The sequence below is a fragment of the Pholcus phalangioides genome, unplaced genomic scaffold, assembly GCF_987345545.1.
Source record: "Pholcus phalangioides strain wild (caught in Gottingen) unplaced genomic scaffold, Ppha-v1.0 ptg000007l_1, whole genome shotgun sequence".
In the NCBI taxonomy this organism is placed as follows: Eukaryota; Metazoa; Arthropoda; class Arachnida; order Araneae; family Pholcidae; genus Pholcus; species Pholcus phalangioides.
Window position 1 is genome coordinate 60,154,994 of NW_028301600.1, and position 19,401 is coordinate 60,174,394.

The window sequence follows — 19,401 nt, forward strand, 5'->3', positions numbered from 1 at the left end:
TCACTGTGTATATATTTTGAGTTAATGTATTTTTGTATTAATCTAATTTCAAATATGAAAATGCTGTATATATTTCACGATTATTAGTTTCAATAGTAAATTCGATAATATTTTATTAAAGATAGTAGATGAAATTAGATCATGTCTAGTATAGTCATTCGTCATAATATTTCATTTTGTCCACACACTCAAGGGATTATCTATCGGGAGGGATTTTTCCTCCCTAGATATAGGGAAAAATCGACTTTTCTTGTCACACACAAACACGAGTGAATTTTCCCTCGATGCTCTTCTGTTTCGCAAAATCATCATTGCTGAGCGCGAATTTCGTTTCATAGTTCGTAGTACGAATTTCTATTCTGAACCAAGTTGGATTTACTGAGTAATTTTTGTATTGGACTGCGCCATGTATGGCATGCTTTTAGAGAGCATTCAGCATTTTGTGCGTGCAGAATATGGGGAGGAGATGTGGAATAAATCTCTCGAAGATGCCGGATACAAGAATGCGGTATTTACAACTCATCAGGTATATCCTGATAGGTTGATTTTGTACCTTGCCGAAGCTTGTTGTAGAAACACTTTCCAGAATCCTGAAAAATCTGATGAGTTTTTGTGCTTTTTCGGCCGGTGCTTCGTGAGGTTTTTTTCTCATTACGGATATGATACACTGATACAAGCATCGGGAAGATACTTCAGAGATTTTCTCCATGGTATCGATAACCTTCATCATCAGATTCGTTTCAGTTACCCAAAAATGCAGAGTCCATCGTTTTACGTTGAGAAAGAAGACATTGGTGGAGCATTGCTTCATTATAGGTCTAAAAGATCTGGTTTTGGTTTCTATGTTATTGGACAGCTAGTTCAGATTGCGAGGACATTCTACGGACTAGATCTAAAAGTTACAATATTACAGAGTGAAAGCAACTCAAAAGATGCTACAGGATGTCATATGATTTATGATCTTAGGTATGCACCTTAATTTGAAATTTTTATTTACAGTAGCTTAGTACATTACAAGAATTAATTCAATCGAACTGGTTGAATCATTCTTACGAAAATGAAAATGTGAAATCCAAAAGATATATATTTTTTGTCTTTAATATAAATTTTGCCGCAATGACAATGTGAAACAAACAAAATAAATAAAAATAAATGCAATTGAATAATTTTATGTTTAATTATTTTTGAATGTAAACAATTTCATGTGCTCGTCGCTGTCTTCATTAGAACTGTAATGAATGCAAATTTTTCTTTTTCATAATCTAACTTATGAATATTTACTTCGTAAATTGAAGTTATGTTAAGTTATTGTCATAACATATTATATTATAAACTGAACTAAAAGCGTAATTCTTTAGTACATATATAGTATACACATGTTTTTAATTTTCCCTTTAGTATGTTAAACCGAAATGATTATCGTATCACTTATGGATTTCACTTGAACAAGCGAACAAAATTCAATAGTTTTATTTAAAAAAATAGAAAATTTCTTTTATTTGTTCCATTGTATGTACATGTATTTTTTGATAAGACATTTATATGAGCTAAAATCACAAAAAATTGCTTATCGTATCGTAAAACTTTAAAACTCGTAAAATTTGGGAAAAAAAGAATAACATTAAATATGGGATCTATATCAAATCTCAAGAGAAAACAGTTTCTAGCACAATCTCTTTCTTTTTCGTAATCTTACAGCAACGTTATAAAGATGTTTCTTCTCGGAGAAATGACCCTTTGGTTCATACAGATTGATTAGCTAAGTTTATTGGGAAAAGTCTAGGTCGTGCCGTAGGAGGCCATGTTTTTGTACCTTCTTTCCCCCACCTCTAGAAACTAGAAATGAAACAAGCTGAGCTCTATATGATAACTTCCACAAACAGCATGGAGTGATTCTGGGGATATTATAGAAGTGATAAAATGTGACCACATTACGTATTGAGGATTCGTTCCACCATTACGTATTACATAAACACTAAAGATATAGTTTTCCGATATTATTATCAGTTTTATCGAAAACTTTTCATGCGACCATGTTACCCATTTTATCACTTATCTTGTCAAACTGGAGATTCTATGTTGTTTCCTAAAAAAAAATATTTATGCACATTTTCATGTTTCTAAGTCTTATCCTTTCTTAATTTTCTTATACAGTATTACCAAAACCAAAATATTTCATCGACTGATGAATTCAGAACACTGCTTTTTTTATACTTTACAACTTAACCGATATTTAAATATGGCTAGTATCTTCGTTTTTTAAGTTTTGCATGGTATAAAATAAAATTTGCAATTCCGAAGATGGTTTCAAATGTTATTACGGAGTGTTTAGTAATTTATTCTGGCATGTATGTCACCGACTTATTTCCATAAAACTGAATATGAAATGAAAATTTAAAAAATTGTCGATTTTTCATTAAAGATAATTTATTATAAAGGGAAGAAAATTGAAGTTTTAATTATAATTATTTTCAGTATTTTTCAACGTTAAATTAATTAAATTAATTTTACTTATTTATTTATTTACAGTCAAATCACCATGGAACATTTTCTTCAGAAATCCGTTGCATGAAAAGTTTTTTTTTGAGTAAATAATTGTCAAAGTTGTGTAATTTAAACGAATGTTCTGATAAAAATTTCGTCATATAAAGTTTGTTCATAATATAGAGATTCTTCCGTATTTTTTTTTTTACAAATAGTTTGTGATAAACTGATTTAATACAAATGTGTGATTTTAACATTCGATCGGTTTGTTATTGATGTTTAACTCTATGTGCATTTTCCAGGTTTGATAACACACCGTACAGAGATGCTCAGATGGCTCGTAAAAACATGATTGAGCATACCGTTCTTGGTCCAGTAGCTTGTGTATATTTGTTCAGACTTTTTCCATTCGCCATAGCATTCGATAGGTCCATCACAATTCTTCAAGTAGGGGAAAAATCAAGAGAACTTTTTGGACGTGAAGAAATGGTTGGATTGCCAGTTGAGACGTTCTTCTTGATGCATAGACCAAGAGTGAATTTTAGTTGGGAAAATGTAAGTTTTCAAAAATATTCAGTGGAAAATATGGAAACCACTAAATTTGTACTGTATCTATAATTTTATTTGACTTGATGTTACAGCAATAGTATGACGTAAGCAAACATAATTGAAAATACAGTAGGACCCCGATTATCTTAGTTAATGTGGACCGGACCCAACTCGAATAATTGAAACCTCGGATAATATGATAATATTACAGATTTTTGGGATTAAATGTAATAAATAAAGCTGTAAATGGTGAAATTATTTCTAATAAATGTAGAATTCTCGTGGAAAAAAGTTCTCGCTTCAAAAATCATATGAATATGTTTGAAGCTGCATGAACTACTGTGTAATATACAAACACTTTACACAATATTTCGAAGATTATTTTACATTCTGTGCGTACTCGTTTTATATTCATCGAATACTCTTAAATGCTTCACGGAGTACCAGAGCTATCTTAACCGCACCATGTGAAGTGCCATGTAACCGCCCAGCAAAGTGATGTTCTAAGACCTCTACCTAGCTGGGTGTACCTGCCTACCAATTTGCATACCTACTCTTGGAAATCAGTACCAAATCTCATAATCACGAGGCACCCCCTATGCACTTGAGGCCAACGGACCTTGACCGGGTTGGTTCATGCGTTAAGATGGAGAGGAGTAGAATGTGGACAGCCAAGGTGTTCGCGAACAACAGGTTTATGATGTTTGTCTAATCCAAACACTTATAAAATTATTTGTATCATCGTCCCCCTTCTCTGAAAAATAAGAATCCTACCCTTACTAAGCCACCCCAGAGGATCCCATGTTGTATCTGTAGTTTCTACCGCACCCGTGGGCCCCTCTAAAGGGCACTATCACACGCATTTTAAAATGCTGACGTAGTTATTCTGTGAATCAGTTTTGTCACGACAAAAGACGTTTCGCAATTCATTTTACTGCACCTAATTTTTAAAATCAGTTCAGTGCCTCGGATAACCCGGAATTCGGATAATTGGGGTCCCCTACTTTATTCATGAGTACAGTATTATGATATACTATTCAATTACACGGTTCAACCCGTTCAAAACATAAATATAGGTAATTATTTATCAAATACATTCAGATACGTATTGAAGATAAAATTATGGAGATATATTATTCGTGCGTACAATTATTTGGGTACCACAATAAAAGATGATCTTAAATAGAACTCGCACTGTGATATGTTAAAAAAAAAGATTAGAAAATATACAGTGATTATATTTACAAAATGGAAAAACTTCATCGACGAATATTTTTTAAAAGATTTATTTGGCGCATGAATGTATTCAATTATCAATTATGCGATCAGTGCCTGGGGAGAAGCGTATTACGAGAATATTTGGAAATTGGATAATATATAGAACAGAATAAGATCTCAAATTGTAATAGATAGATCCAAAATACAATGCCCTACTTTATCCTCAAGACAAAACTATTTGTAGAGTTGTCAAATTTTCGCAATTAAATAAAAAATATTGAACGAAAAATCAAAATAGAACTACAGATAGATATAATCCAGTTTATCAAGTGCCAAAACCCAATAAAACATTATATAAAAATAGCTTTTTCTACACGGCCAAGATATTAAATTTTTTCATACTATACATAAACTTGATAATAATAAACACATAAATCATACGTTAAAAGTATAAATTGCGAAACCATTTTGATGAATGTATTGTAAGCGTGTATAAAAACAATGTTGCACAGAGTACAGCAATAGTAAAAAAATAAAAAAAATGATGCTTGATATATTCTATTGAGCTTCACAATTATTAATTTATTTCCGAACTTTCATTCAAAAATATATGAACAAAAATGCATTAAAACATATCTAATAAATATAATAGCACTGGTGCTAAAATATTCAATAAACTTCTTCCTTTAATCCTGCTGAAAGGACTTTTCAGTCCCTTGAGGCCATAAAGTGTTTGTTTGCATTATATGTTCGAATTTGTGTATTACATGTTTGTACTTGTATATTATATGATTTTATTTGTGAAATAAATAATAATAATAAAGGATGAGCTTTTAAAATGGAACAATAAAATTTAGCGGAATTTTCTAGAATGTTTCAACAGGAAATACAAGCGGTATTTTTTTAAGTAGTATTCCTACTTGGCTCTTCTTATTTTTCACGAATGAACGAGAGCAAAAAGACGACTTGTCTTCTACTGTTTCATTCCGTAGAACATGGCTGAGAAAAATCTTTGAAGGATAAGATCTCCGATCATACACGTGATTTCGGAGACATATATTACAGCAAAAGAAAGATAATGAATGAAAAGATGAGAAACATCTCAAAAGACGGGACGTAAAACTAAAAAAAAGATTCTGCACAGAAAAAAAAAGTTTTTGTTTTCTGTTTGATGCTTACGACTGCAAAAAAAATATTGGCGTTGAATTGGGAACTGCTGTTCTTACATGTGACCCGAAACTTGTACATCCTGTTTGTCTTAATAGAAAGATTCGTGAAGTTTCAAATTGCTATAAAAAATAACATGCAATTCGCATTACGCATCTTAAAGACCAACCGACTGAGTAGTTTATTAGAAGGCGGAGAGATATCACGATAAGTTCAAACAAAGTAGATGTCACGGTAAGTGGGAGTGGCTAGAGGTGCCAACACGAAAAAAATATTGGGAGTGAGGGGGGGGGGGCGCTAGAGTTGCCGGATGTCCCGTATATACGGGATTTAAGGACGTGCGCAAAGGAATGGGATCAGAGGAGAATTGAATATTCCTCAGTTGTATATCGAGGGGCCCAGTCCATCCCACAAAAAGTATTGAGAGAGCTCACTCTACCTGAGCCCTCACGTTCCGGTGTCTATGAAAATTACCACTTTCTATACCCTCAATTTAGTATTTCAAGAAAAATTGAACTTGAAGCGTCTTCTAGCAACACGCTTGAATATTATAGGACGTACACGCTATTTTCTTCAAGGAAATATCTGAAGAGAACGATGTTAGCAGTTACTATGTGAAATTTTTATCGCGACGATCAAGATGATTTTAAATTGATTAATTTTAATTTAGAATTTAAAATCCATAAGTTATTGAGTATCTGTATAACGTTTAAGGCATATCTCGGCATCATGAAACTATGTATATACAGGGTGCATAGTTAACTCCTCTCGCAGGAAATTACTGGCGAACCGTTGATCCTAGAGGCATACTTTCAATCAGAAAAAGCAAATAACGTGTAGGCCTCAGGTATATACGTCATTCATATTGAAAGGGTTTGTATAGTTATTAAAATAAAAAAAATAACCTTTTATTTTAATAACTATACAACCCCTTGCAACGTGGATGACGCATTTGAGGTCTACACATTATTTAGATACTTTTTACAATGGGATATATGCTTCTAGGATCAACGGTTCACCAGTAATTTAGAGCGAGAGGAGTCAGCTATGCACCCTGTATATGATCTTGAAGTAATCTTGGTTTACCGTTTGTTGATATGATTTAGGTAATTATCCTTCAGAAAGTTGTGGTAGAACTAGAATGCCTGAATTCCCGTTTCGTCAAGCATCCTATCGAGGATAGGCGTAACAGTGCATCTACGAGAAATCTATTACTGAAAGGGCAAATGCGATATATCGAAGAGTGGGATGCAATCATTTACCTGTGCGTGCCTCTGTAAGTTCGTTTCGAATTCTTATTATCAATGAAAACAATGAAAGTATCATTGTTTCAACAAAAAAAAATTATCTGTTTTTTTCTTAACGCTTCTGCCCTCACAGCATCGCGACAGTACCCAATTGTCCGGGGGAAATATATGTTGTAAAAATTTTTTTTGACACAAAATAATGTTCCGGACTATGCCACGAAGCTGGGCTGGAAGAGATCTCAGCAACGGGATAAGTCCAGTGGCAAAGTTCTGGCATTCATTCATCATTGCCCTCACAGCATTTGCATTTTTCTACTCCAGAAAGCTCGCTCCTTAGTTTTTAAAATATTTCAAAGGCTTTTTTAAAATTTCTGTCTAGCCTATATTTTGGTGTAGGATATCAAAATTTTGAATGGAAACCAACATCTTATATTGCTTATGCGAAAAAAACAATTTTGCATGATGGCTCACTGCAAATTAGCTGCATCCGACGGACAAAGAAAAATACACTTGCTTCTGTTTATGTAAAATATTTTTCCATTTCGAAAGTGTAAACGAGGAAACATAACATTTTCAGTTTAATTGGGATTATTATTTTATTTGCGTCAAATAACAAATTTGAAATGAATTTAAACTCGAGTGGATATATTGGCATATTGAGCGTCTAAGGGTTAAGTACCGTTACTTTTAAGACTAACAAAATTGACGCTCGTGATCCATACGTTTCCAACGCGACCGATAGAATTTATTTATATATTTTCGCATCACTGATTAAAATTTAAAAGAGAAATCGTTCATCTTCGGTTTCTCTAACACGTAATGTTTCGAAAGCGTCAGTAAAAACAACATTCATCATCTTACAGCAAGAAATAAAAAAGAGAATTTACGAGTTTTTTCGTTGGTTCATTGACGTAATATACTGAGAATCGTTTCATCGAATTTTTTGCTCACGAGTTCCCCCCACTAAAGCCACAACCAATAACGCTGTCCATATATCTTCTTTAAGAGCATTCGATCGCGTAAGTCTATTCTCTCTAGGGACTTGGGGTAATTGCTTTCGTACTGTTGATGGATATTTACTCTGATCTTTATTGAAAGGACGATAACAAAGCTCTTTCATGAGCCTCCACCTAATTCGTTGATTCATGCATTCACAAAAATGACAAGTAAAATATAGTGTCACGAGTGCCAATGTCTGGGTAGGTTACTAAAAATATGATGTCAGTAGATCATCAGCTATTATCTCACACAATTCGTTACCACAAATTAAAAACTTCTTTTATTCTCTAGAGCTTAGAACCACTTAAAAATGTCTAGACACGCACATTAGCATTACAATCACAGAATACCTGCCGAACCTAGATTCAAACTGATGTTTGGGCACTAAATAATTGATTGCTAGTTGGCACTTATTGATCATCATGATTAAAAATTTCTAATGCTTTTGAATTACTATGAATATTACACAATTCAGTAATTTGTGCTACAGTGAACGCAAAAATAAATAAACTTTATCTCTTTTCGAGACTATAAATATGACACCATCTTAAACAAATGTAATTAGAATTTTTTGTTTATTTTATTATTACGCGCAATTAAAATGTAATGCATACTCGTGCATGTAAATAATATATATACAGGGTGCAAAACAAAGTCCTTTTACACCCTTTTAATTTTGAAACTGTTTTGATCACAGAAACATACTTCAAATAAGAAAAAGTATTCAAGTGAACGTGTGGATCTCAGATATCCCATTTATTTTTCAAGGGGGATATATAGATACTAAAATGCAAAATCCATCTTCATACATACGTTCTCTTTACCTACAAGTTGTATCTTTAAATTCTTTGTCCCGCATTTAATGAGTCAAACAAAAGATTTCCATGTTTTTCAGTGGAATATATATATATATATATATATGTGTGTGTGTGTGTGTACGACTGGTATTCTAATGATTTGTAATTTATTACTTGTATATTTTATTTTTTGTATGCCATCCTTACATGGGTCTGGCCCCATAAACAAATAAATTATTATTATTATTATTATTATATAAGTTGTAGTAAGTGCGACGGTATTGAAAAAAAAAGTTGTATTTTAATACATTTACAATTCCCCCCTTCAAAAAATAAACACGTAATCATATATCTGAGAAGCACACGATATTTGAATTTTTTTTTAAAATTCAAATATTTATTGATTAAGTCAACCATATTATTATGGTGACTTTGCACCCTGTATAAATAATATAACCATTCGTATAAATTGTTTCCTACAGGCTAAGCAACCTGCAAGAAATGCAAGAGGTTGGATTGTACTTGACTGATCTTTGCCTTCATGATAGCAGCAGAGAAATAGTCCTCGCAGGATGGCAACATGGAGCCAGATTAGAAATATCTTACGAAAAAGTACACAGCTTCTATATATAAAATTCCGAACTATTTTTTACTCATAACGTCATAAAACATATACGGGTATTGAAAATTAATGCCATTGTAGAGCTGATATACCAATAGATTTTAAATGTAGGAAATCATTACTGAAAATAAATAAGATGTCCGTGTTCACAAAAGCGTCTTATTTTAAAGAAATATATTCATGCATAAAATGAAAAAAAATTCAATAACTTATATTTACACATGAACAAATTTAATTTTCTTACGATATTGAACTGTTTGTAGATCCATGAATCGTTATTCTCATGATCCCAACGATTTTCAACCTGTGTGCTTCATAAAAACTATAGAAAAAAAATAGTAATTCACTACTATAATTAACATGCAACATATAGGCCTACAACACATACAAAATATATTTCCAGGTGCATCGGGGGATGAAAAAGTTGAAAATTGCTGAGGTAACCAATAAGCTGGCGGAAGAACAACGCATTTTTCAAATTTAATTTAGCAGCTATTTTGTAATTATTTGGTACAAAAAATAATCAGAACTGAATATAAATAATCAAAAAGAAAAAAGATAAATGTATGTGTGTGTCTGAGAATTTTTTCACCCCATATTATTATGGTTTGTACTGTGATGTGATAATTTGGTGCAAAAACAATCACAGTCCTGATTGTTATTTCCGTTATTTTAATTTTAGCAAGAGCAAAGAAGTAAGAAGCTGGAACAGAACCTTAAGATGTTGGATGAGTGGAAGCAAAAAGGCGATGATCTTTTATATTCTATGATTCCTAAAGCCGTAGCGTTAAGACTCCGTAATGGGGAAGATCCAATAAATACGTGTGAAGTAAAAAAACTTTTTTGGAAGTTCAAAAAACTTATTTTTAGCATTTTCAAAGATATAATACATATAATGCTTGACAAATTCATCGTTTTTTAAACTTCGGTTATTTTCATCATACAGATGAATGTAGGAAACTAATGAATACGAGAAGCATTCATTTATAAACTATACATTCATTTATAAATTATACCATTAATATTTTTTTTCTTTATTATTTTATAGTCTTTTGACGAAGTCACTGTATTATTTGGAGAAGTCGTCGAATTTTCTGAACTATGTGCACGAATTACTGCAATGGAGGCTGTAACTTGCATAAATGATATCTTTTCATTATTTGATACCGTCACCGATAGTTACAACGTTTTTAAAGTGAGCACTTTTTTTTACCTATACGTAGATTGCTTTAACCAAAAAAAATAAGTTTTGAACATTCTGTATCTGTTCATTTAATTTTTTTGTGTGTGTTTATCAATACGCATTGTATTCATTCTACTGAATTAATATATATTTTCTTTATAATTTTCTTAGGTAGAGACCGTGGGACAAGTATACATGTTAGTCAGTGGAGCTCCTGAAAGGAGGCCAGATCATGCAGAAAACGTAGCTGGAGCAGCACTTGACATGATTTCTCAAGTGGAAAGTTTCGAGAACACCTATGGAGGTGAAAAAGTCATGGTACGAATAGGTGAGTTAGAATTTTTATTCAATTTATCTAGTGATTATACTGTACCAAACGTAAATGATTTATAACAGGACGTAATGGGTTCTTATGAAAGTGTTTTAATTTTAAATTTTTCAAAGTTGCTGTTAAGTTACCCACTTGATAAAATACTTCTGTCAAACGTCAATCGATATTTATTTTTTCCTGGTTTTTAATTTTTTATTTCCCAAGCTTACAGCAGCCGGAAAAATTTTCTTTTCTTAACGTTTTCAATTGCTATCAAAATTGGAACAATAAAAATAAAAGAATCGCCTTTCTTAATTAAATTCTAAAGTACTCAAATTTTTGAGCAATTCCTTGAATATTTTGCATTTTATTATAAGCCTCAAAGACAATAAATATTAGAAATATTTTATGTAGTAGAGAAATTTTGCCATTTCTTTTTTTTTAATTTTTATATTTGATTCAACAAGTAACAAGAAACTTTTATGAAATGTCTGTTATAATTTTTTTGATTAGGGATGCACTCGGGTCCAGTCGCTGCTGGAGTTGTGGGTTTGAAAATGCCTAGATATTGTCTCTTCGGTGATACCGTAAATACAGCGGCGAGAATGCAAAGTTATGGCGAAGTAAGTATTATTAGCCGATTTAAGTCTCCTTGATCTATTTGTTTTCAACAAAAAATAAAACATCTTTTTTTTCTCGCGTCGATTAATCATTTTCGTTCTTTACGATGAAATAAATTCTTCAAATTACAAAAAAGTAAATCGGTAATATTAAGATTGAGGCTATTCATGGAATTTGTCATTCTTTTGTTTCCTAAAGCCTGGAAAAGTCCATATCAGCGAGCCTTGTAAGAACCTTCTGAGTCCGAGCTTATTCATGACTGAATCCAGAGGTGTAATGGAAATAAAAGTAAGCAAAAACTATGAAAATATATAGGAAGTGCGGGGATTATGCAATACTGTTTTTAAATTTTATAAAACTTGGATTCTTGTCGTTGCATTGACAAGAGCATATTATTTAAAAATAAAAATCATGTCTTAGAAAAAAAAATAATTAAAAAAAAACGTTATTAGGAAAGCAATATGAGAGGGTTGGGTAATATGGAACCAGGGGTTAAAAAAAGAGGAAACACTCGCTCTCTCTAACTAAATTTGATCAAAAACCAAGATTCGATGAGTTACAATAAAAAAGAAAACAGAAATTGGGGCGCAATTGGGGGGGAGGGGAGAACGGGGGGTGTCAGACACCCAGTCCAGAAGGGACGCCAAATTCACTCTTTTATTGCTCCTTCTACATTACTCGCGGTGCTAAAATGCGTAATTTTCCCGGCTGACAAAGTATCTATTTGTGGTCCTGCCTACAGCAGATGTAATGATGGTGACAATCGAGTGACACTCACTGTAGAACACCGCGGGGACATTTTGAAGCACCTTATCACTGTTCTTATCACACTTGGTGGCCATACCTAAAGGCAGAGTAAACCCGGTATTGCGTTTTCCCAACTATTGTCCATTCTGATGCCCGCACTTGCTATATATATATATATCTATACTACAAAATTTTTAAATTATCAATTTATTAATTTTCTAAGTAAGTTACCCATTGAGTAGAAGTTGGTCTATTACAGATGTTGGATGACTTCAATACAAACGTCAATTCATTCTAGGAAATAATTAACGCTCTTATATTTATTTTTTTTAAGAAATGCCTTCATAATTTTAGGGTAAAGGAAAAATGAATACTTATTGGCTGCTGGGTCATATACAAAGAAGAAAAAGTGTTGCGTCAGGCCTCATAGATTGAAAGTTATGAAAATATGGGAAACAATCTCCAGTTTCGTCGAAAGTTTCGTCATAAAATGTGAACTATCACCGAAGAAAGTTTTTTTGTAGATATCTGTAGCTATATATTCTCTTGTTCGATATTTTGTTCTTTTTTTTACGGTTTACGACAAGCATTTTTCGGCGCCGGTCGCTGTACTTTACCAGATGTATAACTAGATATACGTGCTATATACGTATAGTATCCTGCTTGAAGCTTAAGAAAAATTCTGTCTCAGAACTTCACAAAGAGAGGCTATTGAGGTTGTTTATGGAAAAGAACAGTTGGTCCTAGATTTAGACTACGAAATACAAATACGTACATAAAATGTCTGAATGAACTCATGAGTATCGTACTCATATTGTGAAATAAACTCGAATATGTTTTCAGACATTGCCGTAAAAACAGTGATTGGAATAAAAATATGATAAAATACTTTACATAAAAATGTATCATTTTAAAACCTGTTGCATTATACCGTTTTGTGTTGCCTTTTGATTGCTCTTAGAAACTGACGTTTGACGATATGTTTAAAACATGTTTACCGCAATTCCCTACTGAAAACATTGTTCCACAAAGCTTTCGAGTATAAAATTTATATTTCAGTATTTCAGTTCTATTGAAATTTTCATCTTTTTTTTAATACAAAGAATCATAAACCGGACAAATAAACTCATCATTATTTTGGCGGACATTGTGATCAAATATTGTTTTCCTTATTAGTATATGACTCATTTCCGCTCAAATTCTTTAACCAAAGATGTGGCTTGTATGAAATTCGACCACTCACTGGACATCGTAGCGCTTTTTCATGAAATTAGATCAACTGAGGAAGAAACGAACTCTCTAGTTCTTGATTATGTGTACAAGTGCAGCCATAAATGCATAATACGTTCGCATAATCTATATTATACGTTTCAACTAAGTTATACTATGATTTCTTGTTTCCTAATCGAAAGACTAGAATCAAGAGTTAAAACAAATCAAACAAATCAAACTGGTTATTTTACATCTTTAAAATTAACGTCTCAGGTAAATGGATTGCCTCAAAGCTACGCAAATATGTTGAAAAGAAGCGCACACACAACTAGATTTTTAATATTTTCCTTATTGAGGCACGTGCAGAATTGTGCTTTGACACACTTCTAACTTCAGGTATGAATAATCTAAATAAACGAAATTATATAGTCGTATATCATGCAAAAGTTCACCGTATTGGAAGATCTCTTAATTAACTTTCAGATTTCTCGTATGACAATAGTCTTTCCTATCCAGAAAGCTCAGGATACAGTGCTTGCACATCCTTAATTTCGTATTCATGCACTTCACATACAAGTAATTTGAGATTTCATAAAATTTTTCTCATTTCACTTCCTATTTGTATGAAAACTCTCCTTGCATGAATAAATAATAACAGTGATTATATTGCAATGAAGATCATTCATGACGATCTTATTCATGGAAACATTAATACTTATATGATGGACAAACGTTTTAGATATTTAGAATAAAATTTGCTTCAAAGATTACGTATGAGTTACACTTGAAAGACTTATTTCACAAGTTTTCCTCTTTGACTAGGTACCGTAATTTTATGATGGGATGGCTTATTTGAGATGGATTTTCCCTTCAGGCCAATGAGGCGATAACCATTTTCCTCTATCATAACTAGACAATTCACTTTGAAAAATGTATTTATTTACCCTTTCACGGGGCAAAGATAAATATAACGAGAGAAAAAAGATACAAAAAATAGGAATAGCGTAATCTTTGAGCGTGGAATTTAAACGGCTTATTTAAAAGAGACGAAACTTTAATAATAGTCTGCAGAGAACGTGTAGAGAGATTCGTGGAAAAAAAGTATCACATACTATATGAAGGGCATTGGTCTTGACCTAGTTCAAGAGAAGAGCCAATTGTAAAACAAGTCACTTGAATGAAGTTTCAAGTATTGTATTTATTTTCGGTAGCGACCGTTTTGTTTTCTCCGGTGATTGAGGAAGTCTCCCAACTTTTCAGTATTATTACTCTTGCGTGTCTTTTTTTAGAGGTTTTACATCGCTTCAGTTGAGAAAAAAATATAAAAAAAATATATTCAAATTATATGGAGTTTTTATTCAAAGGAAAAAAATTATACTTTGATTTATAGGTCTCTGAACTAAATAAATAAAAACGTCTACCGAAATAAACCATATTCTGTAAGATAAAACAACTCCCAAAATAATTTACTTGTTTTCACACCCCGATCACTCTATCCGATATTGTTCCATTAAATTTTATTTTAAAAATATTTTCAAAAATATACTGATATAACTGAAATGATTACAGTTTCGTAGTTTCGTTTTTTTTCTGTTGCGTTTAATTTCGAAATGATACTACCCTTTAATCGAAAAACGGGAGTGTGATAAATATGTTTTACATTTTTTGAGGCTAAAATAAAGCAGAAGAGCCATATGTAAGTTACGGCTCTTCTTTAGTTTTACTTAAAGTGATGAAAAATATAAATATTCCAAATACTCTCCAAAAAAAATAGAAAATCGAGTCACACAATGATACGAACAGACAAGACATTTTTGAAGTATCAATGGTTTTATGGATCTTCTTCGACACAAAGATAATCCGCCTTTGAAACACATACTTTAAAACAACTATGTGTTGCTAATATAATTATACTGTGTGAGGCTATGAACGATCTATTATACTTGTAAAAATTTAAAGAAAAACAAACAAAATGATATATAACGGAAACTATCTTAGTGATTCTATCACTTTAACGTCATATGCAAGTGATTGGAGGATGGCATATAACCTACGTCATACATCAAATATTCTCAGATGCATCGAAATGATCACAATAAAAAAAAAAACTGTACACGAGTGTGAAATAGTTCAAGTATCACACAGATGGTGAACACCAAGTGCAGCAATCCACCGTCGACTATATACAATTGCCAGGAATAGGATGTACCTGACCCAACGAATGATTCAAATTCCTTTTTTTAAAACAGACCGAATCCAGAATGTCTCAGGGCGTATGCTTTAGGGAAAACTCTTGAAGAGCTTCCGTAGTTTCCAAACTGAGATACTCCTTGGCGGCCAGCGGTAAATAGAGGTGATAATGCTCCACTACCTTGGTTCAAGTTTCTTGTAAATTCATTGACATTGAAAGCTTGTGCGTCGGATCTGTAACTGCCAGGAGCGGATCCCATGTAGTCTCCTCCACCTAGGCCTACAGATAATCGAACAAATGAAAATCATTTACTGCTTTAATTTCTACAACTCACTTAAAAACATTCTAACAGAGCTGTGAACATGACTAATGTTACATTTTTATGTCATTTCCCGCTGTGGAAACTAATTTACAGCTACCTCTATGCATGGTCAGTGTACATCTTTATAAGCATTAAAATATCATTGCTTATTTTTTGATTACCGCATCTACTTTCTTTCACTGTTTTTCCTATTCATAAGGCTATTAGTTTTTTACTAAGGAGAGACGAGACTTATTCATCATTGGAATAATTCACTCGTAAGGTTGTGTAATGAAATAAAATATGTGTCTTATGTAACTTATAGAAGGTGATTATAAACTCTTTCAATAAAAGAAGATGGGAGGGAGGGGAAAAGAGATTGCTTTTTCTCTTCTTTCTTTCAAACCAAGTATAGCTCTGGCCTACCGCCATGGAAATTTACTACCGAGTTGTGCAGGAAGGGAATGTGTACCGAACAGTCTGAGTTCATATCTATTGTTTTGTATGATATTTTAGTGCTGCCATCTACATCTAAAATTATGAATGAACTGTAATATTTGAATATTTGTACCGTTGGAGGTCTGTTGCTCTTTGTGACGAGACTTTTTAGGGTGATTGATCACCGGGACGAATGATATTTGCAACTGACCGGATCACACTCCACTCATAATCTCAGATAAGAGTAAATTAGATAAAGTTTTACATCTTTAAGATGAAACAGTTATTGGCTACAAGGAGCATGCTACTTCAGTCAATAGAGATGAAAATAAATAAACATAGGATGCGTTTTCGTGAATTTGCTCTTTTGTGGCACTATGAGAGGAGTGCAATTCCATTTCAAACTTATTGAGTTCTATCAAGACTTTTATTTGTTAAAAGAGTTAACAATCACCCTGTATATTTTATATTTTAACATGAATTGCGAGGGATAAAGGAGAAAGTAAGAGAATGTTATCGTGGATTAAGCAACACGTCAAACTACAGAAATTTTTGAATACATGTACGCTTATATAAATCCGATCATGAAGTCAATTCAAATCTGCAAATATCTGTTTCATGAAAGTGCAAAGCGTTCAGTTTAAACTTTTACCGCTTCTATATCAAATGCTTATTCATTGGGGAAATTTGCAATATATAATTTGAAACATTAAGTAAATCCTCCCCTACCCCTTTTTTTAGATACCTAACTTTCAAGATAGAAAAAATAAAGTTAAATGGATCTAATTATTATATATAGACAGTGTAAAAAGTGTTAGGCGCTGATAGATTTTGTGGTTAATCTTCGGACAGCTTAGAAAGTGTCACGACTTCGCATCCGTTTCCTGGAGATGGCTACTGCAAATGTGAATGAGGCATTTGGAAATAATAAGTCCTCTGGACTACGTCTCTAACCGGACACCGACCGTGATAATCAATATTTTTAGCATAATTATTATATAAAAATTTGTTAAACTAATATTTGTCTTCTTTAGTGGAAGGTATCATTACTAGAGAGTTGCCATGAATAGCTATTTATTTTGTGGCCAGGCTGGCGGAGTTGGAGGTTGTTTAGCTAAGAACATTGGCTGAAACTATCATGATCAGGGCCACAACGGGGGGGGGGAGCAGGCGGGTCTCGTGCCCCGGGCGCTGGACCTGAGGGGTGGGCGCAAATTTAATTCTGAAACTTCTTCAACATTGCAAGGGGGCGTCAAAATGCGCGCTTGTCCCGGTTGCTCAAGCATCTAGTTACGGCTCTGATCATGATGTTTTCATATTTTGATTTGTCGGGAAAAAGAAATAATATGCAGATTGATTCTTCATCTCTTATACTCACCTTCAAGTAGTTTCTGACTGTAACGAGTGCTCAGTTCGTGACCTGGAGCGTCTTTAACGAAGTCAGACAATCGGTAATTGATTTCTCCTACTGGATTAGAAGCACCTTGGTAGTTGTTCTGGTTATTTGTGGTGGTGAAACTTTTTGTTGTGGTAACGATTTTTGGGGCATCACCGTAACCGTCTTCATACTGATTGGTATTATGGGAGACCGCGCCATGGTGACTGTCGTAGCTGCCTCCATTATAACCTCCTGATCCACCTGCGAATGACAACAAAAAATATGTGATTAACTGTTCTTATAGACTAAAAAGACTCTTGAAATTCATAGAAAACTGATTATAGATACTAAAATTAAAAGCGTATTTTTTCGAATATTTCGTACTGAAACTGTTTACTAAAAAATCAAACTGCACATTCAAGTGTGTAAAAAATGACATATGGTAAATAACAACTTTTATCTAAAAAAAGTAGATTTAAGGATTTTTTTTCATATTACGTATGAAATTTTTTTGCATCACAGTTGAACACCGGATTGTCGAAGTACTTGTGTTGTTCAGTCTTGAATAATGTAATAAGAAATTTCTTACCTTTTTGAAACCAGAACATGACTAATAGTCTTGGAAATAAAAGACATTTGAATGCTTACCTGACACAATTACACTTATATATCATGCAGATTTTCACCTACAAATTGTTTAAAAAAACCAGTAATTACCAACGAAAAATATCATTGAGAGGCTCACCTCTGAAGTATGATGGTCCTGAATAACCCCCACCTTCATGACCACCAAAGGATGGCTGGCTCTGGAAATGATATCCACCTCCATGTCCACCACTGAATCCTCCGTGTCCAGAATGGTCTCCTTGGAATCCACCGTGATTATGTCCTCCTCCACCTCCACCGCCGCCTCCAGATCCGTATCCTTGTCCAGAGCTGCTTCCACCACCGAAACCGCGTCCTTTACCACTTCCAGTGCTTTGACTAGAGCTCTTGCTATGGCTGACAGTTTTACTCGATGAACGTCCGTAGCTTGGTTCATCTAGAGAATAACCAGTCTCTTGAGGAGTGAGATCTAAAGCTGTTACTGGTATCCTGTACACGACAAAGTCGTCATCTTCACTGATCTTCTCCGCCAGTTTAGCTTGACAGCATACTGCCAGCACGGCGACCAAAAACAATGAAACCTAAAATGAGATAATGTAACTAGAGTTGTTTATGGAATTATATAGCAGATGATGCCGTAGATAGGATGTCTGATTCGGGAAAAAAAAACACGTTATCAATCTATATGAAATACTAAAGGCTGAATGTCAAGCAGACAGAAATTTCTGCACTACATCAAATCAGACCAGAATTTAAATTTCCATGCCGGTCTATGCCATATGAGCCAACTACGCGGCCTAGGAACTGAGTTTCATTGAAACTCTATGACAAAATTTTTCAGCAAAACATGATTTACGAAATATATCGATGCTCAAGAGCTACTGTATTTTTAAAAGGAATTGAATATGAGAATGAGAAAGTTCAGGTTTAGTTGATGCATTTGCAAGCCAAAATAAAATAACTTGCACACTAAACTTACCTTAAACATAGTAATATTCCAATAGAAAAGAGTAGATACAAAACGCAAAGCTTTTGATTGAGATAACACTAGAAATATAGTTATTATTGTGTTGCTTGAATGTTTAAGCAGCAGCTTATATATCTTGAAGAAGCCGGTCACGTGAGCGTGCTCCACTTTCCCGCGCCTTATGGCTGATATTTGGAGGCGGGAAGAAGATGGTTTTTCAAAGTATTTCTTCTACAACTTTACGTTCTATTTTTTTTTTTCTTTTTTTCATGCAAAGAAAGAGTTCATCGCTCAAAAAGTGAAAGACCTGTTGAAGATTTTTGCTGTCTTTGATTTTTTTTTGTTCTTTCCTCTCAATTCGAGT

At 33.3% G+C, this 19,401-nt stretch overlaps 2 protein-coding genes across 3 annotated transcripts; one reads left to right on the forward strand and one right to left on the reverse strand.

Moving 5' to 3' along the window:
* The first annotated feature begins 284 nt into the window (after positions 1-284).
* On the forward strand, positions 285-13,089 carry LOC149085575 (soluble guanylate cyclase 89Da-like). Of its 2 annotated transcripts, none has more exons than XM_089233697.1 (10): positions 285-966; positions 2,787-3,039; positions 6,525-6,694; positions 8,944-9,073; positions 9,766-9,912; positions 10,132-10,278; positions 10,438-10,594; positions 11,090-11,199; positions 11,396-11,485; positions 12,299-13,089. In XM_089233697.1, the coding sequence occupies exons 1-10, from the start codon at positions 407-409 to the stop codon at positions 12,377-12,379; spliced, it is 1,845 nt and encodes a 614-aa protein (XP_089089823.1). In that variant the 5' UTR covers positions 285-406; the 3' UTR covers positions 12,380-13,089. The 2 variants fall into 2 exon arrangements, with proteins under 2 accessions (XP_089089823.1, XP_089089824.1); XM_089233698.1 differs by having other exon boundaries at positions 308-966; positions 12,279-12,437.
* A 1,878-nt stretch (positions 13,090-14,967) lies between these two features.
* LOC149085576 (uncharacterized) lies at positions 14,968-19,198 on the reverse strand. The gene is made up of 4 exons (XM_089233699.1): positions 19,050-19,198; positions 18,210-18,651; positions 17,465-17,725; positions 14,968-15,626 (listed from the first exon to the last, which is right to left on the reverse strand). The coding sequence occupies exons 1-4, from the start codon at positions 19,056-19,058 to the stop codon at positions 15,397-15,399; spliced, it is 942 nt and encodes a 313-aa protein (XP_089089825.1). The 5' UTR covers positions 19,059-19,198; the 3' UTR covers positions 14,968-15,396.
* Positions 19,199-19,401: the final 203 nt, after the last annotated feature.

Bases quoted from the DNA above. Each gene is read 5' to 3' on its own strand.
- LOC149085576 (XM_089233699.1), bottom strand. The intron at 17,726-18,209 runs GTGAGCCTCTCA...TGTCATTCGCAG, and splicing joins AGGACCATCATACTTCAGAG to GTGGATCAGGAGGTTATAAT. The intron at 15,627-17,464 runs GTGAGTATAAGA...GATTATCTGTAG, and splicing joins CAGTCAGAAACTACTTGAAG to GCCTAGGTGGAGGAGACTAC.
- LOC149085575 (XM_089233697.1), top strand. From the start codon at position 407: ATGTATGGCATGCTTTTAGAGAGCATTCAGCATTTTGTGCGTGCAGAA. The intron at 9,074-9,765 runs GTACACAGCTTC...TTTTAATTTTAG, and splicing joins TAGAAATATCTTACGAAAAA to CAAGAGCAAAGAAGTAAGAA. The intron at 10,595-11,089 runs GTGAGTTAGAAT...TTTTTTGATTAG, and splicing joins AAAAGTCATGGTACGAATAG to GGATGCACTCGGGTCCAGTC.